This window comes from Dromaius novaehollandiae, chromosome 2 (genome assembly GCF_036370855.1).
Source record: "Dromaius novaehollandiae isolate bDroNov1 chromosome 2, bDroNov1.hap1, whole genome shotgun sequence".
Taxonomy (NCBI): domain Eukaryota; kingdom Metazoa; phylum Chordata; class Aves; order Casuariiformes; family Dromaiidae; genus Dromaius; species Dromaius novaehollandiae.
Window position 1 is genome coordinate 113,735,232 of NC_088099.1, and position 13,978 is coordinate 113,749,209.

The 13,978-nt window shown below is 41.4% G+C and overlaps 1 protein-coding gene across 1 annotated transcript in view; it reads right to left on the bottom strand.

The window, feature by feature from the left end:
- The window catches only part of GNAL (G protein subunit alpha L), a 200,614-nt gene extending 187,414 nt beyond the window's left edge, over window positions 1-13,200 (bottom strand). Inside the window, exon 1 of the mRNA XM_064507182.1 lies at window positions 12,519-13,200. Coding sequence (XP_064363252.1) covers window positions 12,519-12,993 — 475 coding nt within the window. The 5' untranslated portion in view covers window positions 12,994-13,200. The remainder of the gene's footprint in view (window positions 1-12,518) is intronic.
- Window positions 13,201-13,978: the final 778 nt, after the last annotated feature.

The window sequence follows — 13,978 nt, forward strand, 5'->3', positions numbered from 1 at the left end:
AAGGAATGGATGAAGCAAAACACAGCTGTGTCCAAAATATCTTCTCAAGGTAATAAAATTAGTTTGTTTTGCCAGATACCATAATAGTACAATGCTCTTCTAGCTACCAGATCACTGCTAGAACAAGTTTTGGCTAGAACAAGTTTTGGCTAATCAGCTTCATTGTTAAGTGAAAACATTCACCCAGAAATGTTAGGTTATGGTCTTCCCTCTAAAACAGCTCCAGCTAGTAATATCTTGTGTTTGCCAACATAGCCATTTCTTAGAAGGGTTCTTGTTCTCTTTCTTCACAAGGGGATCTTATTTTATTTTTTAAAATATTTCCATAACAATTCCTTATGGGAAGGATCCTAGTATGTCCTGTAAATTACCAAAAGTACAAATTACCATAAAGACCATCAGCCATGTTTGAAGTTATTTCATGGAGTAACAATAAGACCTCAGAAGAAAGTTTTCAGGTATGAGATGTAATTAGTTAGGTTACACACAGCTGTGTGGGGAGAATCATGTTCCATCAAGCACAGAAGCGGTACCTACCACCTAAGGTCAATCAATCAGTAATAAGACATTTGCTAAATTAAAAATAAATATTTGAGGGATATTGATGACAAACATGGTTGATTAACTTAAAGATTTATGTCGATATAAGACATTTGCTACTATAGATAAGCTGCACATGTATGTCTGATGTTATTCTAAAAAAAAAAATATATATATATATACGTATATAAATCAATACACCACACTTTAAGTGCATCAGGAATTGTTTAACAGACAGATTTCAAGCACTAATTGTGAATCATTGACTAGTTGCAGTATTGCTAGTGAGGTCCTTAAAGGATTAGTGAAGTTTTACTAACTGATTAAAGATATCACCATGACTAAAACTAGCAGATCAAAAGACTGATGTGTGGATGAACAACAGTGCTGGAGATCAGAGACTCCCTGATAAGCAGTATACTGCCAAACAACACTCTGTAACAAGCCAGTGCAAAGTCACATCTCTAGAACCAGCAGAGGCAGGTACAACAATTTTTACAGGTTAGTTTCAGAAGGACTTGAATCTATAATAAGAGCATTATGTATTGTCTGATGAACTGAGTCAGAAAATATAGACAATATTGCCTGTGGAAAATAAGTAAAAGAATACAAACAAAAACAGCTCTAGAAGTGGATCTCATCCACTTCTGAGATATTGAAAAAACAGAGACAGTTCAGGCAAGAGCAATAGGTGAAGAGCAGTTTTAGCTTTTAGGGAATATTTTCAAATCTGTTTTCTTCCAGGGAGTAGTTAAAAGACAATGTGAGTTACAATTATAAGCAAGTATAAGGAAACAAGCATATTATGACTTCCAAGCAAGTAGAAGTTGAAACTGGTGGGTGGAATAAATTATGCATCCTCGTAAAAACTGAAATAAGGTCTCAAAGAATATCACTGCTTGAAGACTTCATATGAAGATTACCTTACAAATATTCCTGTTAATATTCAAACAACTTAGTGACTTGGAGCACAGGAACTACCGAAAAGTTAACTGGTCTGTTGGTTACGTAGGGAGTCCAATGGAAAACCTTGCTGGTCACTTCTGCACTTACAGTGTGCTTACTTACAAATTCCTTAAATCTGTTCTCGACTGGTTGCTTAGCTCATGTTAACAAAGCAGCTACCAATACTAAAGTTGTTATCAATCTAATTTTAGAGAGAAATGAGCTAGGGGATACAGGACTGAATTCAATAGATTATGTATATTTATTTGGTACTCAGTAATATCTTTAAATTGATTTTTCCTGCCACAGAGGATTAGGAGAGATTAATTCATCTCTTTGCACATCATGTAAACAGTCATTTCAAGTAATTTTCTAATTACTCTTTTAAAAGGGTTATCAGGACACAGAATACACAGAAAGAACAATGGCAGAAATTCTTACTTTTAAATGAGATGTGTGTTTCTTTGCGGGTCAAACAAAGTGAGATACTACAGGTGTGCCAGAATGGCATCTGATGTGTCCAGAAGCTTTGGATTCACTTTAAATAAGAAGCCAGAAGGGAAAAACTACAACAACAAAAAAGAAACAAAGCAAAGAACCCCACACTCTGGCTCTCAAACTCTTTCAGTCATCCTCATCTTAGATAACAGGAATATTGCATGCAAGAAAAGGTTAAATTTCAGTGACAGTCAGTGTAGGAAGACGCACTAGTATTTTGCTGTTCAGGCTTGAGACAATTACATATTTGCTCTCCCTTGCCCGTAGTCTACATACAGCAAGTGCACTAAGCACAAGAGAACCTTAGTGGACACTGCCATTGCTCAGACAAGGAGCCCAGGCTTCCCCCCAGCCCTAAGAGCAGAACCAGGTATTGACACATACTTGTTCTTACCTTCAGCAGAAGCTCTGTGGGGAGGCAGCATGATCAGGAAATGTCTGTCCATTGCCATTCAGAGCAGAGTCCGTATTTCCATCCCCTGAAACTGCTGGATCAGGAGCACTAGCAATGGCAGTGGACACAGCATGAAATACTTTGAAGGTTTTGGGGGCTGGGAGGGTTCCTTCTGTGACACAGTTATTTGGAAGGCAGTTTTTGACCTTCTACTGCAAGGCTTTAGCTTTTCCTAAGATTAGGATAGTACTGCAAAGTATTTTTCAGTCTCTGACAGACAGATCATGTATGCATAGATCCTTTTTAATTGGATGAGGCCTATTGCTAAATGGCCTAGTGGCTTGCTCTTCAAATGATTCTTCCTACCTCAAGTCATGAGCGAGTTCAAATCCCAACAAATTATTCACTCCTCCTTTTCAGCTTTTCCATGGCCCAGCTCTCCTTCCATCCCTGGTAGTTCAAAGACCCAGCCAACATACACCTGCACTCAGAATCCACGGACACACAAGAGCTCTGCATAGAGCAAGTCAGTCACCCTTCTCAGTGGTTTTGTTTTTTCTCTCCTCTCTAGTGAGTCAACATCCTCGCCTCAAGATGACATAAAAGGCAGAAGGTCCTAGGAATGCGTATGTTACCTCCTTAAATATTATTGCTGTTTTCCATTTTAAAAACATATCAATGATACTCTCAGTAATTAAGTTGGAAAGACTTAATTGCACAGACAAGCTTATGAATCCAGACACCACACCAAGGAGAATAAGAAAACACACAGAAGCAGCACTGGAATTTGGAACAACAGTCTTAAACAGGGTGCACTTAAAAGCTTAGAGAAGCTTCATTATGATTGCTATGGCTCCTGATCTAAAAGCAAGAAATCTGGAAACACTAAGTCAAATGCACCTCTACTGCTTCTGTATCAGTCTTTGATTAAGAGAAACAATGCTCTACAGCAGTGAAGAATCATAGAAAGTGTAAGGCTGTTCAAAATACTCTTACATGCAAGAACAAAAATGTATTTAGTAAAAGGCCGAATGCATGATAGTCATCTAAATGTAGAGAATGACTGTGTAAAAACTAAGTGCCAAAACATTGTGCTCTCCCATCACCATTTCCTCTATAAAGAGAGGCAGTCCAGACCAATGTGAACCTGAAGTCCAGCCCTGCTAAACAAACAAAAGCAACCAGAATTTACATTGTGTTTTTTTCTTAAGCATATGAAAATACACTAAAAAATTTGAGATTTGTTTTTCTTTCAAGATATTAAATCAAAGGAAGATCAACTATTCAATGTGAGCCAGAATTATTGTCTAGTAGTTCCCATCTGTTTTTCTTCACTGAAATACTTTCAAGGAACAAAAGCGAAACAATTTGAACGGCTAATGTCCTGCATTAAGCAATGTTTACAAGTCAGTAGATCCAACATGTAAAATGATCTGAAAGTCTCCTTCAGTTATAGATTATTGTTACTGCTGTTTTCCTGCTTGTTTATGCATGACAATGTTGCATAGTACCACACAAAAATTATAACACACTACACTAAAGCTGAAGCAAAAAACCCACCCATCTTGTACGCATCAAGGATTTTTTCTTTGTTCATTTTGAATACTAGGTGATTAAATGATCAAGAAAAAACACTCAAAAAAGAAAAACAAACTCTTCTGGAATATCTTGCCATTTAGAAAGCCATACAAAAAACCAAAAACAACCAAATAAACAAAAAACCCACCTACACCTCATTAGATTATGAACTGGTTATTTCTGCATATACAAATTACTATATTTTCTTGTATCTTAGATTTACAGCTTCTAAAAAAAAAAAAATATTATTTTCCTGTGGTCTTATACAAAGCCTGGTATGTATGTTGGAAATGCTTAATATCTCATTCATACCTCTCCTAGAGGATGAATTAGACAGGTACAGGAAGCTTAGAACAAGCAGAAGATAACACCATAACTTTATTTTGTAATTCAAGTGTCCAGGGTGTCGGGCGGGGGGGGGGAAGGGGGAAGAGAAAAAAAAAAATCTTGTTACAGAATACATTACATTACACTTGCTCTGTTCTCATGAATGTTTAAGCCTATGAGACATGCCAGGATAATATCCAATTATACACACCTGAATGCTGAAGTTTACCCACCTCGACTTCTCATGGGGATCTACCATGTTTTACAAGAACTTCAGTGATCTTATATATGTGTGTGTATACTATTATAACTCAGAAGGTATAATCTGAAATAGGAAGTTAACATGAATTCAAGCATGTGAAATATGAATAAGGGTTCTCACTGAACAATAAAGCAACTTGCTTTTGTTGTAGCTTCATTCTCAACATGTGAGGTGTTCAAGAAAATAGAGACGGTCTTTATTATGAAGGCACTGCATAAAATCATGCATTCTGCATTTGCTTCAGGATCGAGAATAACTGATTCTCCATAATTAAGAGAATTAGAGCATAACAGAGTTGCAACATTTATCACAATTTTAAATAAAACACTGAGTTGCTTGGTATAAAGTACCCTTGCTTGGAAGAATAAGCATTCATGATCACCCACACTTCTGGCAGTTTAACGTAGCCTTCATTCCTCACAATGGAAAAATAAAAGTGTTTTTATTCATTTTAATCCACATATGACAAAAGTTAAATGCAGAGTATATTACATGCATCAAAAATGGAATAATTGAAAAAAAGGGGGGAAGGAGGGGATATGCTACCTGCAAAAAGTGGAAACTCAATATATTGTCAGAATGTTATTACAGATATTTTCCAGCCTGCTACTTTTCTCCATTGTATGCACTAACCCAAATCACAGAGGGAATGTTTTCCTTTTCTGCAGCTTCTAAAGCAGAATTAGCTTGAATTGACTGTGGTTGCCTATTTAGCATAAATGAAGGACTTTTTATTTCTAGTTACTTAAAATTAAGAAGGTTTGAAAAATAGAAAAATAAAATAAGGTTTGACAACAAGGTTTAAATTAAAAAAGGTTTGAAAAAACTGCTTTCTATTTTTAAATGGTTTTACAAGCTTCAAAACATACCTGTTTCCACATGATGCAAATTCTTGGCTAAACAAAGTTAAAAGATATCAGTACAACATTTAAAATGATCTGAATTTGACTTGCTTCAGTAATGGTATTTTGGGAAAGAATAATTTCTCATTCTTGAAACTTAACATTCAGTTAAACATAAGTGCAACTTATCATTCTTTAAACTTAACTTTAAAAACAAACAAATGTAAAATACCAGATTATAAGGAAGCAAATCAAGTTTGGCTTCAAAGTGATCTTATCAGTTTAAGACATAACATCAACCACCTGTAGTGAAAGATGTTAAGAGCATTAATAGAGTTTTTCTTGGATTTTTTTTGATGCTTTGAATGCAAACACACAAAAGCAGAAAAAGGAAGCCCCCCAAAACAAAAAAGTCCTCTTTCTTAACTACTTGTCTATCCTAGTTCCACAGAGGAAGTCTTTCCTGTTTAATGCAGTATTGTTATTCAATATTCCCATGCAGATAAGTCATGAGAGACAGGAGTTTCACCTGCAGTTATACAGTGCTAGAGGGATAATATCAAACGTTGCTAGTCAGTCTGCTGAACATTCTCATCTGCTTTTGGAAGAGGCATGAATACGACATACATGGGTCAAATATGAGGCTGCGTTTCCTCCAGGCTCTGCAATTCTGGATATTGAAAGGAAAAAGAAAAAAAAAAAAAAAAAGAGAAAAAAACCACCCCAAAACAAAGAAAGCAGGCTTATTGGTTTATGGTATTTTGGGCCATAAGACAAAACATCCACAATATCTAAAACAGGTTGTGTCAGACAATTACAGGTAGTGGAAGCGTAAGACAAAGCTTCTGCCCATAAAATTAAAGATATGTTGATAACTGCAGTACCTCAAATGCCTCACAAGCTAGAGGAATCATGCAAAGCAGTATACCTTAACTATAACTGAACAATTTTAACTAACTACTAAAGAACATTTTTTATTAAGAACAATTTAAGTAATAACTACTGACATACATTTTTCATCTCTCAAAATAGATTTGTGTCTTCAATGTAAAGGCAGAGACCTTTAGAGTTCTTTTGGACTGTGGTACCACTCTACTGACTAAATAACATGTGCTTCATCTTACTAATCTCTTCAACCCTTCAGGCACCTACTATAAAAAGTCTCTTGCCAGACACTACCAAAACCAAGCAAACAAAAATATCAAAACCATACAGAACTTTAGGAAATTAAGACTTCCCCAGTGCAGAATGGTAACCTCAAAAATTATGACCCCTTCTGTTAAGGTAACAGCGGTCACTTGCCCCTCACTTGCACCGCTATGTTTTCCTACCATTATTCAGATTTCTATTGGGAAGAACCATTTCCAGATCATTTTGTGGAAGCAAAACATTTCCAGAATGGCTATCAAATAAGTTAAAACTGGTAAGCAGAGGGAGGGCCAGTTTTCCCCAGAGCTCAGCCAGTCTGCTGGGTAATAAGATCAAGTCGTAACTGCTTTGAAATGTAAGTTGAAGAAAGCTACCTGCTCTAACAAAATACATTTTAGTAGACATTCTGCCAAATTTGTATAGTTTCACTGTGACAGAAATGCTAGAATGAAAACCTTCTCCCTCCCCAAATATAGTTATTATTCATACAGTTACCTTAGATCATTCATTCAAGGAATGCATAAGGGCTGTGGGACTGGAGAGCAGTAAGGGATGAACATGGGAGCAAAGTTTCAAACTGTATCTAATCTCCCAAGTTATTTTCCTCTAAACTGGACAATAAAGGCAAGCGGAAAGGGAACCAAATGCACAGACCTAAAGGTTTTACATAAAGTTTCCCTAGTGGAGAAGTTACAATTGTAATGTGCATTTAAAATGACAAAAATAGACACTAGCCAGGTTACTTAGGAAAGATACTATGTCACAACAAACACTTGTGGAATACACACCTAATTCCTAATAATGGAAAGTTCATATTGCATAAGTAATAGCTCCAAAATCCATCTTTGCACAGCTGTTAGAGCCTCCTAACAACACGATGCTTAGCACAGAATATAACAAAAAAGTATATATTTGTTTTTCCTTAAATATTAAGTAAATTGAAAACAAGCAAAGTTAATCACAGAACAGAAATGAGTTTAGACAACTAAACAAAGGCTGAATACAAATAGTCAGTCATCTACAGAAAAAAAAAAAGCATTTTAAATAAAAGACCACTTTCAGTACTTAAAAAAATGAAGTTAAGAACTAAACTAACATATCCTGATTACTTTCATTTATCAGCTGCCTCGTATGAGAGGAGCATATATACAACCCTTCACACAATGCCATAAGTTACAATAAAAGCAGAACAGCAGTTGGAAAGACAGTAGAATGATGCAAAGGATTAGGGATTATAAAAGCCATTTATTTTATTACATTGATCAGTATTTGCAGCCCATTACCTCAAAGTCCTGAAAATTTCCCAGTTACACTTCCAGGCCTATGCTATACCTACCTGGCTCTAAGGATCCTAAAAACAAATTTGGATCAGTACAGGACAATAAACTTTTTTTGTAAAGATGAGACACGTGTATCCAGGATGCAACAAGAGCGTGCATTGCCCTGGAACGCAAATAGTGGACGGTGCCCGGTTCAGATACAGCCCAGGACATCGTCTCTGGTGGTGGCAGAAAGGCCCCACGTGCATGGCCTTACGCAGGTACCGAGAGAGCATCTTAGCACATCAAGTTAAACTAAATTTGGATATTTATCAAAAAGCAGGAATTGGCCCTATTTAAAAGTGAGAATTAAAGTTATCTTTAAATAGGATTCATAGAGTTTAATTCCAATACTTAGACTGGTTTTGGGAAGATAAACATAAGGGCTGGCTGATACCATTTGCTGATGTACTTAGATACGGACTGTAATTTTCATCTAAGAGCCACTGTCAAAGCAGAAATCCATTTTGTGACACAGCTTAATACAGATAACTGTCAACAGCAAGTGCCTACGGAAAAAGGTAGAAAAACAATATTAAATTGTTTAAAAGGTTGTATTAAAGAGTTCTGAGCTTTCAGTGATCTGCTGCTTCGGAAATTTTCAAGTGTGACATGGCATCTTTGTTTTCCTTGAATTAAATTGAGATATGTTTCTTCCTATGTTTTATAGATTTTGTATGTAAATATTAACAAGCATCTAAATTTCACTATCAGCTCAAATATCATGTAAACTGCTACAGGATCTATTAAGTGAAGAAAATGATTATCTCTATTTTCCCATTCTCAATCCCTATCATTACTTTCAGTTTCTGTTGAGCAGAAAAGCTCCAAGGACTTTCAGTTTCGGTTTAGCAGGGAAGTGCGGAAGAATGAGGTCTGTTTGAGAAAGTCTTCCAAAGTTAGTAAGGCCACTGGGAGTCAGAGGAAAGGGAGAAATGGGAGTCTGAAGATACTGGAAGATGACAATTTAGGAATAACGATTTTGTGAAAGACAAAAAAAAAAAAAAAAAAAAAGAGAGAGAGAGAAACTGTCTGGACTCACATCCCACCTTCAGCTCACTTCAACATTACATATTGAATTATACTAATACACTATACTACTATACTTCTTAATTATACTACTATATTTAGTACTTGTCTAAAGCCAATCCCTGTTCAGCCCATTTACCCCCCAAATAGTTTAAAATGCAAGAATAGAAGCTAGAAATTTAAATTGATTCCATAAAGTGATTTGTAAGGTTTGTACACTTTCTAGGAAGTCACCAGCAAAACCTGTGTAGAAGAGAATGTTTGCAGTTTTCTGGAAAAAAGAACAAACAAACACCCCCCCCCCAAACCAAGAACAAAACCCAAAAAAACGGAACAACCAAAAAACAGAACACAAGACAAAAACCAAAGCCTGTAAGTCTGTGAAATATGTATGCATGCTTAAAAAATCCTCATCTCATGGTTAGCAAAAGCATCCTAAAGGATTCTGTATAGATTTACATTTTCTCTTATAAAAATAAATGACAAGAGAAAAAACTAAACAAGAAACACTGCACACCAGATCAAAGGCAAGGTTCCAGCTCTTTCTCCTCTTTTTAAAATGGACACTAAACAAGAAACAGCCAACCACATTTGAAAGCAAGTTTCCATTTTATATCAGTTCATTCTCAGTGCAGAAGAGAAAACAAATAAATGGCATTTGCCGTTACTCCAGTACAAGCTGGTACACCAGCACAGCCCTTGCTTCACACCTAAGTTATCTGATACAGTTGTACCTATTTATGTGTACCTCACATATCTGATCTCAAGTACAACGAGCCTTACAACTCCCCCCCCCCCCCCCTTTTCACGGTTATTGGGTATGGCAATACACATGAAGTGCTTCTGAATGTGGGTTAGTGGGGAGCTCAGCCGCCACGTGAAGCCCGAGACATTGCAGGGGGGGAAGCTACAGCAAACAGGGATGTGTTCTGGGAGAGCTATTTACCAACATACACTAAAAAAGTCCTTACGAATTCATGATATCTAAATAATTTTAGGGACAGCTAATCACAAAGCTGACTGCTCTCATTTGACATAATGCAGAATTATTGTGGAAAATACTGCAGCGCGCTTTTAGGGAAAGGTAATTTTCACATGTTTATACAAGGAAACTTCTAATATAACATTTATTTAGTGATGCTAGAGATTATTAGTATTTCTACACGAGTGTATTTATTTTGCATACCCTTTTGATATCTGCATAATACTAGTAGCTCCTTAAAACATGCATTGGATTTTTCCTCTAAACCTGCCCCAGTTCACATACACAAACTCTTTCACTCTTTCCTTTTGCCCCCATACAGCCTTAGTCATCACAGAGAGACAAAAATACTTAAAAGACAGATAATAACAAACCAAAATGAAGCTATTATTTACAAACTTTCATTAAAAAAAACCCCAAAAACCCTGTTGCTCAACTTTGTTTATTCTGCTGTCACTGTATTCACCATTTCCCCTCTGCTATATATTTCCTCCATGTTATTCTACAAAAATTTTCCTCCTTTTCGTAGCAAAGGTATGTGTTTACGTTCACTCTATCAGGAGGACCTTAGGGACAGAGATCAAGTTATTTACCACTGGAACTGCTATAAAATACCAACATGACAGTGTCCTTTAGTCTAAAAGACCTTTGTGTACATCCTATGTACTTTCCTCTGTGCAAGGCTGCTTGAAAACGGTTCCCTTCTATAATGCAATTTTACTTTACTGCTTCTCTGACAGATCTTTCTAATTCTAAATACTTCTCTCTTTTCCAGAGCAGACTGTCCACCTTGGAAACAGCAACACAAAGCACCTGCAACTCTCCCTACATCAGAATCTAACATTCATGTCACGCCCTGATCTGCCAGGGATGAAACACTTACCCAGGGTTTCCTCTCCATGATATGGAGATCAGAGAATATATTACGAGCATGATGCATGTTTAATACAGTATTTGATGCAAATAGTCTTAGGAGCGTTCAGTCACTTTTAGGGTGCTGAGGACTGGAGCTGGTTTATTTTTTAAATCGCATTGTTCCTGAATAGGTGTTTACTGCTCTGGTTTACTATGACAACCACCCATGTTACTGAATACACACAGTATCTATTTGTTAGGATCCTTTTGTTCAAGCAATTACATTGCTCTCTAGAGGAAGACTACCAACCAGTCTTTGCCTTCTCGTAGCCATATTGGTAACAACACACTTTCAGAGATTATGGGAAGAGAAACCTCTAAAATAAGCTTTTTTTAATGGACTATAATATTTGAAGTTTTAGACTTAAATATCAGACCAGCTCAAGTATCAGAAGAAGCATTTTACAAAGAATGTTATGAATCTCAGGGAGTAGGAACTACATCTTCTTCCTCTTTCCTTCTATGAGCTGTACTGGCGTCCTACAAACTGCTATTTTATGGATAATGAAGCCCATTATTTATTTTTAGAAATGGAGGACTACAATTCTGGCAAACACTGCTTATACTTTCTGTGCACTGCTATATTTCATATTTTCTCCTCCCTTCATCCATCATGAGGAATGAAGGAATCCAATAACATAGAAACACAGCTTTATAAACAAAGACGTATTCCAGATTTTGGGTAGTCATACACGTAGATAAGGAACACAACTACGTACCACAGAATTGTATGATGTGCAAAGCAAGCTAATACAAAAGTAAATCAGTATTTCCACACTAGCAGAAATCACAGATTTATGATCACAGTTAAGAGGCCAAATAAGCCCTCTGCTTTGACCATAAAAAAAACCTGCAGTATGACTGTTCTGTTTCCTGCAGGAAATGAGATGCTTGTATTAGACACCCCTGTGGTTTTCATACTGTAAATGTATCAGCTGGTACAAAGCCTCTGGAGAGGACTATTAACTAATGCTTAGAAAGAGCAGTGGCAACAGCAGACCACACACAACACCTCAGAGAAAAGAGGACAAAAGCTGATGAATTATCTTTAAGAAAAGATTTTGAGAGCCAACAGCTGAAGAATACATCTTGAAGCAAAGCCTATGCACATCAGGAACATACATACTTATAGCCACTTATTTCCCCTTACATTGACTGCTGCTGCTTTAAATGAGGAGGCTATTGCACACCAGCGCTCACCTCCTTTCGAAGCCACAAGCCCATGCTATCACTTCCCATTACACCATCACTGGTTGCATACGCCAGAGGAGGACCATCCACAGGCCACACGTTTTATGCAAGGCCTCTTTTCTTTTTTTTTTTTAATTGCTGCCAGCTTCCTCAGGCGCTAACACAACTCCTTCCCGAGAAGCGATGCAGCCGGCCCCCCGCTGCCTCCCCGCCTTTGCAGGACGAGCTCAGATCATATCCTCCATTGCAAATCCCCCTCCAGAGCCAGGCGGGCGGGCGGGAGGGGGAAAAAAAAAAAAAAAAAAAAAAAAAAGGAGGAGGAGGAGGAGGAGGAAGAAGGTGGAAACCCGCCGGGGCGGGGGAGAGCCCGGGCCGGGCGGGGATGGCGAAGGGGGAGGCCGGGCCGGGGGACAAGCGGGAGGGCAGGCGGGCAGCGGGCGCACAAAGGAGGGCGCCGGGCAGGGGCCCCCGCCGGGCACCTGCACACACGTACGTGTGCGTATGCACACACAGACAGGCACACAGGCACATGCACACGCGCGCGTACCCAGCAGCAGCAGGCGGTGCGTCTGCTTGTACTCCCGCTTCTGCTCCTTAAGCGCCCGGTCGATGCTCTTGCTGACTTTCCTCGCCTCCTTCTCCGCCTCCCGCTCCTCCAGCCGCAGCTTCTCCCAGGGTCTCTGCAGCGCCGGCGGCTGCTGCGGCGCCGGCTGCCGCGCCGCCTTCCCGCCGCCGGGGCCGCCGGGCTTGGGCAGCGCCGGCCGCTCGGGGGCCGCCCCGCTGCCGCCGCCGCCGTTCTGCAGCAGCAGCGGCGGCCCGTCCGCCTCGCCGCCGGGCTTGCCGCCGGGGCGCAAGAGCGCGCCCTCGCCGCCGCCGCCCCGCGGGGCGCCCGGGGGCTGCGGCGGCGGGGCGGCGGCAGGCGGCTCCGCGGGCGGCTCGGGCTCGGCGGCGGCGCCGGAGAGGGAGCCGCCGCCGCCGGCGTCGCCGAAGAGCCGCGGACGCAGGCTGTAGCAGAGCCCCATGGCTCGGAGCCCCCGCGGGGACGCGCTGCGGCGCCGCGGCGCTGGCCTCAGCGCTTCCCGCCGGCCCTACGCGCCGGGGCGGCGGCGGCGGGGGGCGCGGGCGGGGAGGGGGCGCCGCGGAGCCCCTCACGGCCCCGCCGGGCCATCTTGCATTTTCCTCTCCGGGCGGCGGCTCCTCGGCGCCGATCACCTGACACCGAGCTGCCACCGCCGGGTCCACCTTACCGTAAATACCCCAGCGCGAGCCCACCGCGCAGGCACCGCGCCGCCGGGGGAGGGGAGACCAGCCGAGCGGAGCGAGCGCACACTGACACTGACACTGACACTGACACTGACACACACACACACACACACACACACACACACACACACACACCCCTCCCCCAACGCCTGGGTGCGCCCCTCGTCACCCCCGCCCCGGGGTTTCTCCCTGCGGGCGCCCGCCGACAGGCTGCTGCCACCACCGCAGCCTGTGCCCTGGCCACTCTCAGTGTCCTCCTGGGCACCCCGAGGGCTCCGCACGCCCCAGGTCACGCAGGGGAAGGCCCCGTGGCCTGCGTGAGGCCCCAGGGGCTGCCCAGAGGGCCATGGCGGGGCTGGGGGTCATGGGGTGCCTGCTGCCGCCAGGCCTGGGCCGCAGCCCCTCATGGGCTGGGGGACATGGTGCCTGTCCGGCGTCCTGAGGTGATGCCGAGGCCTAGGTCTCTCATGGACCGAGGGACATGGTGCTCACACTGTGTCCTGAGGCAACACCTAGGACTAGGTCCCTCATGGACTGGGGGACATGGTGTGTCCTGAGATGATGCCAAGGACTAGGTCCCTCAGGGACAGGAGACGTGGTGCCCACACTGTCCTGAGGCAATGCCAAGGCATAGGTCTCTCATGGACCAAGGACATGGTGCCAGCACTGCATCCTGCGGCAACACCAGGGACTAGGTCCCTCACAGGCCAGGGGACATGTTGCCAGCACTGCGTCCTGTGGTAA